This window comes from Centropristis striata, chromosome 18, assembly GCF_030273125.1.
Source record: "Centropristis striata isolate RG_2023a ecotype Rhode Island chromosome 18, C.striata_1.0, whole genome shotgun sequence".
Taxonomy (NCBI): Eukaryota; Metazoa; Chordata; class Actinopteri; order Perciformes; family Serranidae; genus Centropristis; species Centropristis striata.
Window position 1 is genome coordinate 3542948 of NC_081534.1, and position 15013 is coordinate 3557960.

The following is a 15013-nucleotide window of genomic DNA, read 5'->3' on the forward strand; positions in this document are numbered from 1 at the left end:
TTTGCCTGTTTTCATAGTCATTGTGAGTCTTGTTGTGTACCTTTGCAGCTCTTTCTGAATCTCTTTGTAGTTGTTTTAGTCTTTATTTTTTTGGTCTTTGGTTGTTTTTCCAATTTTGCAGTTGTTTTGCATCTTTTTGCAATTGTTTTGTTTATTTCTGTTGTCATTTTTGGGTTCTTTGTAGTTGCTCTGTGTCCCCTAGTGGTTGCTTTACATCTCTGTGTCGTCATTAGATGTTTCTTTGTGGTCATTTTCAGTCTTGTCCTGGTTGGTACGTATCCCTTGACATGACATTTTGCAGGTGAAGGCTGGGAGGGCCCCTGATGTGCTGGGCCCCTTGACATTTCTCTGTTAGGCCCAGTCAGTAATCCATCCATGCATGTCATGTGTGGTTGTTTTTCTGCACATGATGTAAACATTCTTTAGCAGGTCAAGAGCTTGTGGCCGGGTTACTGGGACAGGTCAATGGCATCTAAAAGTACATCCTGCAGAATGTCTATGTCTCATATACCTATATCACCTCTATCTACTCTATTCTACTCTGTTGATCTGCCCTGTACAACAACATCTATTGCACCTCTGTCCGTCCTGGGAGATGGATTTTTCCCCTGCTAAAAGGGTTTTTTAAGGAGTTTTTCCCTGGCCGATGTGAGGGTCTATGGACAGAGGATGTTGTACCATATACAGTCTGTGAAGCCCTTTGAGGCAAATCTGTGATTTGTGATCTTGAGGTATATAAATAAAATTGATTTGATTTGATTTGATATTATTCCAGTATGTTATTCTGAAGTACTGATTCATGTTCGAATTTTAAATAATAATAATTATCGCAGTAATGAGCTGCCCACTGCTCCTTGCATGGTGTGTTCACTTCTTGGAAAAATGGGGGTTAAATGCAAAGGTTGAATTTCCACATTGTAAAGTAATCTTCTTCTTCTTCTTCTTCTTCTTCTTCTTCTTCTTCTTCTTCTTCTTCTTCTTCTTCTTCTTCTTCTTCATCATATCAGAATAAGCCTGTTTCATGCTCAAATGTGCTTAGGTCATGTGCTGCTGTGCAATTACGTTACTTTAAACCTGGACTTGAGTGTACCTGGGGTTTTATTTTGGCATGTACTGACCATCTACTTCCTGTGTGGGTTTCTTACTGACACCTAGTGTTAATTAATGAGACGACTACAAGTGCAGCACAGGGCGAGGTTACAGACTGGGTGACAGCATCAAAACGCATCAGGATGATCTGCTCACACATGCATGTGCAAAAACATGCACCAGGAACATGTTAAGGCTTTAAAAGGACCGTCCAGCCCCAAAATAAAAAATATGTATTTCCTGTAGTTTTATTTATCAGTGTAGATTGATTTGGTGTGACTTGCAGAATGTTGGAGATATGAATGTTGTGAGCAGTTGAACTATATTATTTTCTAGTATAGAAGCTATATGAAGATGCTCACATTAAAACAACCTAGAATAGCATTACAGGTAAGAGGACTAATGTGTATTTGATTTTGAGGTGAACTGTTCCTTTAAATGAAGTGCTGCATCAATGAAAGAAAGCCAGAGCTAAGTAGCACTTTTGCACTCATCATTTTGAGCATCACCATTTGTGAAAACTGTTTTGCAGAGGCACTTCCACAGTCCTCACAACAAGATAGGGAGATTTAAATTTTAAATCCGCTTCCTGATTCCCCATTCATGACATCAATGTCACAGATTTTCCGCTCTTCCTTCTTCAGAATAAATAGTTACTGATTAGTGTGTTTTTCTGCATTTGTTTTTAGGTTGTTTCCTGAAAACCAGAGTGCAGATTGAAAGAAGCGATGCGTGAGAAAAGCAGTTGGCCCACGCCGGCATGTTCTGCATTTTTTAATCAGGGAGGAAACAGGAACTGATGTCACTAGGTCACAAACAGGATGCTGTGATTATAACACAATGAAAATGCCTGGCCATGCTATGGAGACCCAGGGGCCAAAGAGCAAAGCTCTAGCATGTGTTTGTCACTGTGATCAAGTGTGAAAGAGGGCGTGTGTCTGCTTACAGGTGTGATGATAGGGGGATGAAACGTAAAGTAATCAGGGAGGGTCAGGTATCATGAGGGGCTTTAACTACATGATTAATCATTGTGATAACGTATGTTTTTCTTGAGCCAGGCCGGAAGCACCCTCTTCCAATCTTTTTTTTTTTTTTTTTTACGCACACTCAAGCTCTTAGATGAGGATGCCTAGGTCAACAGGCTAACAGGATGTGTGTGAGGGAAAAGCCATCCAGATTCTCTGCCGAGTGTTGATTGCTGATGATTAGGGGGTGTTGACTGTCGCAGGATTTCTGTTAATTGGAGGCTGGAGAGTTCTGCATTTGAAAATGCAGATGACACATTTACTAAAATGGATTTTTTCAGAGGCACTGCAACAAATTTTTAAATTGATCAATGCATGATATCGACAATGCAATAAACAGATAAATGCACACAGCCTATATTCAGACACTGTGCCATTAAACGAGCAGCCAGTACTTCCATAAGGTTGTGATGTCACAACTATATTTCAAAAAGGTTTAAAATGCAGCTATAATGCGGTTTAGTTATTCCCCAGCTGCAATGATGTTGAAGAGGCATCAAGAGCGTGGTTGATTCTTGATGGTTACCTGATCTGTACATCCTGCCTGGTTGGTATGTCACATGTGCAACTTTCAACAGTAGGAAAGGATACATGATGGCTCACATATTAGCTACTTCCATCATCAGCTCTGGAAAAAATATGTGTTTGATTCATACTGATTAAAACTTAAAAAAAAAAGATTTTAATGTCCTCTGGATGCTAATTATCTAATTGGCTAATTCTTCATGTTTAACTTTTATGTGATCTGGATGCAGTTTGATGAGGTATGTCAGTTCATACCAAGCCAACATTAGCTAATTTGCTAATCAGCTAAGTTAAAATTTGTTTTTTAAAAAGTCTTAATTATTTCTGAATGTCCAAACTGCAGATGCAGAAGACCTTGACCCACTGACCAATCAGAGCAGACTAGGTTGTTTTGAGAGTGGGGCTTAAAGAGACAGGTGCTAAAACCGAGTGTTTCAGACAGAAGGTGAACGTAGCCCAGGTCTATTCAGATAGACAGCATGAGGAATAAAGTATTTTTTGAACATTAAAGCATCTAAACATGTTCTAGTAGAAAATATGTACGGAACAACAACATTTTCTGAAGGCCAAAGGGCAATAAGACTGAGCAGATGGCTCCGATATGTCAACTTTTCTAAAAAATCTTTCTATTTATGTGGGTTCATAGCAGATCCACTGACTCCCATTTGGTTTCCCCTCCCCTCTGGTGCCAGGCCCTCTCCCCAGCTTTGTTCGCAGGAGTGGGTGGTACAGAACCGGGCATTGAAATATTGCTCTTAACCCTGAAGGGGAGGCCGGCAGTTGGGGAGCCTGTAAGTGCTCGAGTGTGTTTTTTTATGGGATGAGGTCTGTGCACTGTGTGTCATGCACACGGGGCGAGAGGCCTGGCATATGCTGCTGTTTTTATGGCACTACAGACTCACTCCGTGCTCCCCCACGGCATCTGTTTGGTTGGCTGTGTGTGTGCGCGGACGCGTGTGTGCGAGCATTATGAGGGGTGTGGGGTGGGGGGCGTTCCCCTTTGCCCTGCGCCTGGCTTTGTTTCGCCATTTCCAGCTTGAGGGGGTGGTATCCGTGGAAACGGATTTGAATTTCAAGCCAATTTAGGGCCGGAGAGAGTCTGAGGGGTGGGTGAGAGGGGTGGGAGCCAAAGGCGTTTCCAGGAATTACTCGAAGTAGTGATGCTACAGTCAGGGGGCTTTATGCTTGTACCTAAAGTCCAAAACAATAAATATGATGTGGGAATGTAGCACAGCAGCTGGATTTCATATTCATAAACCTGCTCACAATTTAAGAGCAATGTGGGTATGAACTGACTGAACTGAAATGTTATGTTGGAACAATCTCAAAAAAATAAATACAAGACACATTTGATCATCATTTGTACTCAATTTCATTATTTAAAAACACCTCAAAAATAATTTCCTTTTCCATTTACTGACATCAAATTAAAAACAGTTTTCAAGGAAGTTTTATTCTTCAGAAGTTTGGTCCTTATAAATATGCATTATATACAAAATAATATTATAAAACATATAAAGCAGTGTGTCATATTTAAATTAAACTCTGGAAATAATCATTTAAAAAAATTACATTATTGGTTCTGTATTTTTGAAATTTATTATAGGCAGGCAGTGGTGTGACAGTCTTTTCTCCTTGTTTTGAGTCTCTGTTTTTCCTCATTTCGGTTGCATAAAAAAAGCACTTTTCTATGCAAACTTTTCCTTTCCCTTGGATCTTGCTGGCACAGCACTGACTATTGCGCTCCTGTGGTTTTCTCTTCAAATCCCTGTTGATTAAAACGTTTTTTCCCCGATTTTTTTGTAGTGCAAATGATCCAAGAACAGACAAGGGCACAAATTTAGTATTCAAACCCCCTCTTTTAAGGCTTCTAGTGAATTTGGGCTGCATACAATCTTCACCGTTGCGTGGAAAAAGTCCAACCAGTCATTTTCACGTGATTGACAGTTGAAGATTAGTTTCAGACATTCATAACTCTGTGTTTTTGAGGTTGGATTGTGACAGTGGGTGAGTTCACTCGTCTCGACCCTGAGTCTTGCATAGCAGGCGAAGCTGGCAGGAGTGAGTGTGTGAGGGGGGGGATTTGAAGGGGTCAAATCTTAGGCACCTTTTTTACTGATTGGTTGGCTGTCAAAGTCTTCATGATTATCACACAAGGCCAGGTCAGAAACGAGGGGCAATGATCCACCGTCACCTCCTTCTACTGTCCAAGATGGCCCACATTATAAATTAATATTTCACCGATGCTCTGTCAGTCTTCACACCTTGTGTAGTCAGTCTTTTCGCCAGTCCTTTTAACCATTGTCACAACTGAGAGAGGTCCTTCACTGTACATGTTTTGCATACAAACACTCGGTCAACATAAAGTTTCTCAGTTCTGTTCTTATTTTGTTTTTTTGCAGAGCAGAGGTTTCTGCCCTCTCCAGTTCTCAAGTGTTTCAGAGCAGCAGTGGACATCTAAAACAATCTCCAGTCTCTTCTCGGCATTTGTAAACAATCCAGAATATTTTATTCTGCCTCGATTGTGTCTTTCTCCTTGTTCCCTCGCCTTCAGACGCCTCACAGTTTATACCTGGAAGAAAAACAAGGACAGGTTGTTTTTTAGTAACAATACGGCAAAATACCAACCATTAGGGCAAAAAAATTAAGCCAGTGTGAAAGTGTTATAAACTGCAGTTCCTTGAATGGCCACTTGAGGCTGGTTCCAAAAGTGACACACTACCCATAGACCCCCATGTTAAAACACCCAACTTTACAGCAGCAATAAGCATCTTAAACTGTACTAAAAGCGGTTATTGTCTCTATAGTCAATTTCCCCATTCATGACTGTAGGGGAGTACACTTTGATTGACAGGTGGAAGCCTATCACAGGCTTCCTTCTCCCTTGATTCTCGTCTTTACTCATTTTTGGCATTTTAACATTGGGGTCTATTGGGACTGACTCACCTTTGGAGCCAGCCTCAAGTGGCCACTTCTAAATGTTGTCTTGTTTTTAGTTCTAGTGTTTTGTCTTCTTTGATCATTTTAACTGTTTTAGTGTTCTTTGAGTACTACAATCCTGATTCCCAAAAAATTGGGACATTGTATATGTATATATATATATATATATATATATATACACACACACACACACAAACACATGTATATATATGTATATATATATAATATATATATACACAATGTCCCAACTTTTTTGAAATCAGGATATAATAATATAAAACTGTAAAAGCCATATTTAATTATGAAACTCATGCTGAATTTGATTTACTCTTTTTTATTTATTTACATTTTACACAGCAACCCAACTTTTTTGAGGTTGTGTGAAGAGCACTATAGAAAAATGTATTATTATTTTTTATTAAATTATTATTTTATTACGCTCACATTGGCTCCTCAGAAAGACTACATCCAGATTTTATATGTTCTATGAAAATAACACAATAATGCCAAAACTCTTAAGTGTTCTGACAGCGCTTTTTGAACTCTCTTCGGTCACATCCTCCTGTATCACCATCATATTTTCTTTGGAAATCTTAAATTCCAGAAAATGCCACAGCAGTAAAACATAGCACCTTTGAGACCAAGCAGAGCCAAACACATGTGAGGAATCAGTATAAGTTCAGACTTTAGGTCATCACGTGGCCAAGATAAAGAATAGCCAGATAAATTTACAGAACGCATTATTAGCAGCTGATTGGACTTTCCCCCAGCGCATGTCCGTTTGGACAAGAATACAGTCTGTCTAGTAACAGCAGTATCCCTGTCAGAAATGTTTGTGAGGGACGGTGCACTGGGGACAACATGATGCATTTCAAGTTGAGGATCTGTGGAAATGCTGATGAAGATGTGATTTTTTTTTTTGGCTTACCTCAGTTGCTATGACGCACTCCCTCCTCTCCTCTGCTATAACAAATACCGACTGGTACATGGAGTCTCTTGAGGAACATATTGTTGATATCCTACACTCTGGCTTTTCCCTGCAAACACAAATCAAATTGTATGTTAACACAAACTAGAAGCACATGGCAGAGCTATGCATTAAGCTTATACAGCAGAAATTGATTGTCAAATATATATAAACTTTGTGTAAATGAAGAAAAATGTGTTTGCAAGTTTGAAAATAACAACTTGGGCTGATTGTTGAGGCAGGAAGTGAATGAGAGTGCACATTAACAGTGATTTCCACTCAGCAGAGTTAACCCTAACCCTAGTGATTTGTCAACAGTATAGTTTATTATAAGCAGTGTGAATGTGGTTTCTCTTACCTGTACATTCTACTCAAGGGCATTTTGTCTTCTAAACATTTGTCATAAATAAGACTTTTATCCTCTTGTGACTTTTCATCCTTGAACTCCTTTGATTTCGAGCTGTAAGGGTCCAAGTGATAGTTTTTATGAATAAAGTTTGATTTCTCCGAATCACAGTCCACCTCCAGGCCCATTTTCTGGTTGGTGTTTTTCAGCAGGGACTCAGGGATCAGGTTGTCCTTCTGAACGTTGGACAAGTTGTTCATAGTCTCCGTGTCCCCTCTCTCTCTTTGGGCCTGCCTGTGGATGTGCCTCAAAGCCAAGCCCACCATACACAGCAGCACCAGCAGCGCCACCAGCCCCACTGCCAGAGAAACCGCCGCCCACTGGAAGCCGTCTTGACTCTCCTCGGTGGCCACTGGAGAGACGGCGGCGAAGAACTCGCAGCGTGGCCCGGTGAAGCCTGATGGGCAGATGCAGGTGGCTGGAGGCTTGCCCGGCCCGCCGCCACCGGTGCAAAGGCCGCCATTGAGGCACGGGCGAAGGGAGCACTCATCCAGGATCCTGTCACAGTTGCGTCCCCCGTAGCTGGTGGGACAGGTGCAGGTGTAGTCGTTGATTCGGTCTTGGCAGGTGCCTCCGTTGAGGCAGGGGTTACCGGCGCACTCGTTGATGTTGATTTCGCAGCGTTGGCCGGTAAATCCTGCACGGCAGCTACACACACGCGCGCCACCATGGATGAGACAAAGACCACCTACAAGAGGAGAGAAGAGGAGAGAAGAGGAGGCCGGTTAGACAGAAAAACATCCAACGAATCATCAAAAAGAGCATGATCTTCATGAATTTTCCCACCAGGCCCCTTCAGTTCACACGACCACAGCCTCATGTATTGTTCTCCAAACACAGAGCAATCCCAGAGCCCTCCATGTTTACAAGAAGACAGAAATCGAGCTGCGCTGGAAATTTGTCCCCCTTTCATCAACAACCGCAGCGAGCCGTGGCGACATTTACAAGCTGCTGCTCTGAGCTGCCGAGTGTTTATATGGAGGACAATAGACACCAAGTTCCCACCAATTCCTGTTGTTCCACACTGCTTCCAGTTGCAGGAATTTGAAAGGGGGGGGGGGGGGGAGAAAGAACGAGGGGAAGTTCAGAAAGAAGAGGGGGGGTAAAAAGGGGAGGAAGGCTGTACCATTAGCGCAGGGAAGCGACGTGCACTTGTCCACTCTCTTCTCGCAGTTGAGTCCGGTGTAGCCGCGGGGACACTCGCACATGTAGCTGCGGCCATTGTCCTTCTCCCAGCATTTGCCACTGTGGAAACATGGGGAGTCTGCACACGTCAGCAGGCTGTGCTCACAGTGAGAGCCCTCGAAACCTTGGGGACACGTGCACATGTAGCCACTCTCCAAATTCTGGGGGAATTGGGAAAATAAAGGAAAAGTTAGACGGACATTTAAAAAGAGAATTCGGAAACAAAAAAAGTGATGATTTATGTTTCCAACTTACTGTGCATAATCCGCCATTCCTGCAGGGGTTGCTGTCACACTCCTGCATCTCCAGCTCACAGTTGACCCCTGTGAAACCCGGCAGGCAAGTACAAGTATAGCTGCCCTGGCCTGTGTTCATACAGGTGGCGCCATTCACACAGGGACGGTGATGGGTGCAGAAGTTCAGGTCTGGGGGAGAGAAGAGTGTTTGTTTACAGGAGGGAAAAAAAAGAACGAAAACTATCTACCCCGGATGTGTACAAAGCTATGAATGGAACACTTCAGAGGAAACCTAATTTACTAATGCTTTCAAGTTAATTCTAATGAAAACAGTGTACATGTAATATGAGAACATCTTTTAAAAAGGAACAGCAGCAGTGGTCCAAGTTGTCTGGTGTACCTTGGTCACATAATAGGCCTCCCCAGCCCTCCTGACAGTTACACTGCCACGGCAGCTGGCAGGTGCCGTGCTTGCAGGCCGGGTACTTCTTACACTCGTCACAGAACGTGCCCTTCCAGCCGTCTCTGCATCTGCAAAATGACAAAATATATTCATTAATTAATCACTTATCCCTCATATTATAGATCCTATTATTGCCATGAATAACATATCCCAATCTGGCACTTAAAACTGCCTAATTTCTTTTTAAACATGCAAACCAGTCGACACAGATGACTTTACAGCCCTGTCGTGGATTAGCTGGCGATTACATTAAGAAATCAGGCATCAATCATGCAACCAGACATTAATAGCTGCACCACAGTTGGACACAGTCATTAAATGCTCATATAAATCCATCACAAATATATTAAAAATGATTTTTATGCTGAGGGCATAAGTGAAATCATGCATCAGCATGGGTAATTATGTTTTCCGCAACCTCATTACATCATTACACAGTTGTTGAACACAAGATTTTTGTTGTATAAGCAGCGTGAATAAAGTATGTTACACAGTGAATGCAGAAACTACAAGCTAAACTACCATGAAGGTATCTGCTGTATATGAAGGATAAGAAGGGTAATATATAAAAGCACAAAGATGAAATATAGCCTCCAAGATTTCTGGCAGCAAGCCAACTCAGCATTTTTTTATGTTTCCCATGAATATCTGTTTCTCAGCACTGCGCTCACCAACCTTGTCAAACCCTGAGATTGTGGGATTTAAGATGTACTTTTAAGGTTTTTCGCTGAGTGAGCAGAGGCAGGGGAGCGGCTTTACGGTGTTGGGTATCTAAAGGGTTTAACCTAAATTTGGGTCAGTTTTAGCGGTGGGAATGATGGATTTGTGTCTAAAAAGAGGGCAAAATAGGATTCAAGGGAAATTTCTCACAGTGAGCGGCCGAGTGTGTGTGAATTATCCTCGCTGGTGAGTGAGTGAGTGAGCGATATAGGGGAATGACAAGAAAGGAACATGGGAAGCATGGAAGTCAGGGAGTGACGCAGGAGAGAGGGAATATATTTTGTTGATTAAGTGAGCTTCAACCTCTGCGATGGATGCCTGAAAAGCCTATGTGAATCTATAAGGTTGTATGTGAAGAGTTGCTGATATTAATATGGCAATGAAGTTGGATTTGAATGAAAACACAATCAAAGCCCTCCATGTGGATGTAACTCACACTGGTCCCATATGTGTTCCGTCCTACACACCAGCCAACACCTATTTCAACACTTCACGATTATTAATACTTACACACACTCGCCAGGTTTGGTACATTTTCCAGTCCCCTCATTGCAGCCCTCCAGACAGATAGCTAAAGAAAAGAGAAAACACACACATACACCATTAGTCTGCAGCTTTTAATTTTTTTTTTTTTTTTACCAATACTCCCACCTGGTTGTCTGTGCCTGCTGACACAATGTGTCAAATATTAAGTTTCACAACTTCCAAGCTGTAAAAAAATGTCCAATAAGAAACACTTTTAAAATGTAATGTATAGGGGCTTGAAGTCTCTCACATGAACCAAGGCTACAGGGCTTTCATTTTCTTGAAATAGCCAGCCCATGTTGAAGTACATGAGGCCTCAATCTGTCTCAACTTTCCTCAGAAGCCTTCATTTGATCTAAACCTGTCCGCCACACCCCCAGCTGCCACGGAGAGGGGGGACTCGGTTGAGGGTTTGTTTGTCCTGTTTTAAGTGTACCGGTCTTGCATGACACTGATTCGCAGGACGGCATATCAGGCGAGTGACGGTAAGCGGCCGGTTTAGTCCCGAACAGATGCTCGCTCTCAATAGCAGACAGCTGTCACTATTGTTGTTTGTGGTCTGCCACAACCATATTTGCAGCTGCTACTACCGCGCGCCCAACAATGGAGGGACTAAACATCGATGGCGCGTGGCGGATAATAATGCCGCGATTAACCTTGGCGCGTGCAGTCGCTCGAGCTCCTCCTATCTTGCCTAATAATCGATTATTAGATTAATCGTCAACTATTTTGATAATCAAATAATTGGTTTGAGCAGTTTTTTAAAGACAATAATTCCAAATTCTCTGATTTCAGCTTCTTCAATGTGAATATTTCTGGTTTCTTTGTTCCTTTATGACAATAAACTGAATATCTCTTTGGTTTGTGGACAAAACAAGAGATTTGAGGACGTCATCTTGTGGTTTGTCAAACACTGATTGATATTTTTCAACATTTTATTGACCAAACAACTAATCGATTAATTGTTTAAATAATCAACAGATTAATCGATAATGAAAATATGACCATGACTGCTTCCCTGTAGGTATCTAAAATGTGCAATGTGTGCTTTATTGTGCTTAAAAACTGAGTTAATACATACTTTTCAATAGAGATGGAGCAATATATTTGTATTTCACTGTATACCATGGTAAAAAAAACTGACGCGCATATCATTTGTGTGACTTTGCTATTGAAATTTTGTTTTAAAAACAATATTTTTTTTACACATTTGTTTTTAAACCAATGGTTTTAATATCATATAATAAGAGGTTAAAGCATTTGTTCAACCAAAACCACCCTTAAAAGGTGATTGTAACTGATAATGATATGATTGTTCAGTACTATGATGATACCGTGATATTTTCAGCGGCAATCACACTGTTAAAATATCATACTGTTCAACCATGAACATGTTTAGGCCCAATGATCAGGCTCGTTTGAATTGATGTATGGGAGTGTGAGAGAAAGGGGAAATTACAGTGTCTGAAAGACGCCTAATCTATCTTTCTCATGTATATTTTCTGTAGTCACCAACGATTGATGTGTCTGTAATTGCAACACGTGAGCCCATCTGGTTAGAATTTGGCGCCACAGTCAAAATAGCACATGCCAATTTCTCTTTCACCACCGAGTGACATGGATGACAGATCCGCTGTCACCCGTAAGGCCACATATCCAGCACATGGTAACTATTACTCTCACGGACGGTGCCTCCTCCAATCTACTCTTTGATTAATTTGTTTTGGTGAAAAGGGCCCTTGGTATTGTGGAGCCAAATGGCATCAGGCCTCCTCATAGGCCCATTCAGAGCTTTCCAAAACATGGGAGTGTTGGTCTATGATTTAGCCAAGTGGGTTAGCACAAGTATAATGCGCCTGTTGTCATGCTAAAGCCGTCTGCCCCAATGAGTGTTCACAAGACCCACAACCAATTACACATCAGAATTCAACGATTACTAATTATACGAGGCTGAAATATGCGTCCTTCACCAAAATTGCCTGTCAGACTTGCCAGATATCATTACGACATGTCTTGTTATAGCACTCAGCATCATGTGGCCTTAATCATGAGAACCTTTAGGTTATCTCACAGCTTAATAACTACTGATATCTGCAACTTTTGCATCCTCACAAATCTTTTTTTTCTCTCTCCAGGACCTGAGCCATGATGATGGAGGTCAAAGGTCATACATCATGATGAGGAGTGCTTGCAGAAGTAGCAAGTCTTTTAAGGTAAGAACCTAATCTTAAAGAGAGTTCTCATCATACCGAGCTCCATAACAGTTTCCACTCTCTATGAGTCATTTGCAAACATCTGGATGACCCTCTCAGGTTAAAAAAATACACCAACACTGAGCAATACTGAACAAACTCCAGTATAAACTGACAAAAGAGAGAGCAAGACCTGCTGATAGATGTAAATATAAGATATTTTGTTGATTGCTTACGTTCTTCGCAGTATTTCCCCTTCCAGCCAGGCAGACAGAATAACTGCCCGTCAGGGTTGCAGGTGTAGTGGCCGAATAGGTCGTCCCTGGGTGCACATTTTTTGGAACAACTTTCTCCGTAGTAACTTTCGTTGCAGATGAAGCGATAAGAGTATCTCAGCTCCGTCTGTTTTACAGCCAGCGTATCCTGAGACCAGTCAGCTCCTACACCCAGATTTCTTTGGATGGCCATAAAGCTAATCAAAGAGTCTGGGTTGTTGGTGTCTAAAAGAGGGAAAAAAAGAGAAGGAAGAGGAAGTCAGAATTAATGTACAATATCAAAGCTTGCAACTTCTTTATGTCCTGAGATGATTGTGGTTATATAATGTCAAGAAGTGCATCATAAATAACGTGTGGGTTCAAAAGTCGTCCACTTTCGCTTTAATAATCTGCCCAGTAGCAAGCTGCATCCCTTGTCAAATCCCATACAGCTTAGATGAAAGATAAACTCAGGTTGAAATTTCCTCTTTCTTTCCGTCAGCAAAAACATTCCCAGGCCCAGTCCCCTCTTCCAAAGGGCGGAACAGAGTAAGGTGTAAAATACAGGAAGATGTAGTCAGGGGTTTTTGGCAGGCGCTGCGTATTCTCACCAAAGCCCACAGCTCTTTCCCACGACCAAAATAAACCAGAGGAAGTTCAATTGTATTGGGTATAAGAATGAAAAAGGTGTTCTGAAGTTCATAACAAAGGAGTGAATAGACGTGAAAATGTGTGAAATTATGAACAATTAACGGGAGGTGACGAGGGAAATGTTGAGCTGTGTTTAATAGCCTGCATACATTTTGCTTTTTTGTGCATGTTTTTGTGCAAAAATGATAAAGTAGTTGGAGAGCCTTGTGCATGAAAAGTACTGACAGAGCTCCCTCCTGTGGTAAAAAGATGTTGCACTTACCAACAGGTACATTTCCATAAGGTGAATGCCAGGCTTCAATTATTAATGAAAATGACCCCTAAGGAGAAAACACATGCAGTTAGTTAATATCATGGTACTTTTTTCACTGAATAATAATAAAAACACACAATTAAGGGAAGAAAGCTTTTTCTTTTTCTATTCTTTTTCATAGACTGTTGATTATTTTATAGCATTACACTTAAGAAATATGCATCAGAATAATCATTGCATTCCCTTCTGGATTTTTAAATGAACGACGTGGTAGCGGTCCAATCTGTTTGTCCACAGAGTATTACCTAATGATATGGATTAGATAAGCTGACCAATAACCGGTGCGCTCCCAAAATGCAAAGCAGCTCCCCTGAAACAACATAATAGCCCTCTGCTGTGATAAAAACAAAATAAAAGTGGATGTTCTGCTCCACGCTCTTACCGGCCATCCAGAGCTGAAGGGTATCTGAATCGGTCTAGGTAAAGTGCCACTGTCCTTGGCGCTGAAAGAGTTTGTCCCCAGCACTGCTGTCATTGTACTTCCAAAGATGCAGTCACCTGGCGACACCACAGCCTGATAGTTCTTCAAGCAAATTCTAAAATAAGTCCTGCAGTTGGGTTTGCATGCGTTTCCGTTGGCCAGCAAACCTTTGTGGTTTTTAAATTCGTGGAGATCAAGCTCAAAAACACCGGATCCAAATACCTAAAAGAGAAGGAAATATGATTTAGGAGAACGTCGATGTGGTTACATATTATTCTTTTTTTTTTTTTTTTTAAGTGGCTCTTCATGTGTTTACACCACAGATATGTACCTGTGTTATCAACGTGGTGCTGAATGCGATGGTAAAGGTGAACCAGGCTGCCATCCTTCTCGCTTCTCCAGGGCAGCCGCGTCACCAGCCAATAAAGCAGCAAAACCTTCCTATTCCAAAGTATTTACACCAAGGTAAATAAGCAAAAAAGAGAAAAAGGTCTCGCATAAATCCTTCTTCACTCCCAGGGAGTTCTCCCGTAGCTCCTTGTTGTTGTGCGTCAAAAGCGTCCAGAGAAAGCGTTTCCAAGTTATCCAAAGGTGAGGGAAGACCTATATCCACAGCCTGTGTCTCAGTCAGCAGGCGTCCCCTCCTCGCATGGTACTGTACTCCACAATGGTCACTCCGCTGTGCGCGCGCGGCTCAGAGCTTGTTTTGGTGCTCAACTTGGTGCGTCAGTGCGCCACGGATGTTCATCACTCGTCTTATTACTCGTGAATGAACCGTAGTGTGTCTCCTCCCAGATATATAGACTTGCAACTGCGCTGCTCATTACATAAACTGTCAATCACTCCGCTGACACCGCCCACTCTACATATTCAACCCCCTTCCCTTCCAACCCAACAACAATTATCCAGATTTAATACCCACTGGCACTGTGCTGCTGACTGACCACCATGGATACTGGGCGATTATTAACAAGCCCTAACATCTGTTGACTTATTTTTAGCGCACAATGCTGCCCGGACGCACATTTACACATTATGGACAGTGAGTGGGGACAATGAAGGAGAGCCCGAAACTTCGAGTAGAATAGAAAGCAGGAATTC

The 15013-nt window shown here is 41.8% G+C and overlaps 1 protein-coding gene across 1 annotated transcript; it reads right to left on the reverse strand.

Moving 5' to 3' along the window:
• Nucleotides 1-4017: 4017 nt before the first annotated feature.
• dll4 (delta-like 4 (Drosophila)) lies at nt 4018-14655 on the reverse strand. The gene is made up of 11 exons (XM_059357002.1): nt 14244-14655; nt 13874-14134; nt 13441-13498; nt 12510-12773; nt 10067-10127; nt 8774-8904; nt 8393-8562; nt 8079-8298; nt 6905-7640; nt 6508-6616; nt 4018-5211 (listed from the first exon to the last, which is right to left on the reverse strand). The coding sequence occupies exons 1-11, from the start codon at nt 14295-14297 to the stop codon at nt 5206-5208; spliced, it is 2070 nt and encodes a 689-aa protein (XP_059212985.1). The 5' UTR covers nt 14298-14655; the 3' UTR covers nt 4018-5205.
• Nucleotides 14656-15013: the final 358 nt, after the last annotated feature.

Excerpts from the sequence above, each read along its gene's own strand:
- dll4 (XM_059357002.1), bottom strand. The coding sequence starts at position 14,297 with ATGGCAGCCTGGTTCACCTTTACCATCGCATTCAGCACCACGTTGATA. Across the intron at positions 8,905-10,066 it reads ACCAAACCTGGCGAGTGTGT|ATGCAGAGACGGCTGGAAGG; the intron begins GTAAGTATTAAT and ends GTCATTTTGCAG. Across the intron at positions 6,617-6,904 it reads CCCTTGAGTAGAATGTACAG|GGAAAAGCCAGAGTGTAGGA; the intron begins GTAAGAGAAACC and ends TTGTGTTTGCAG.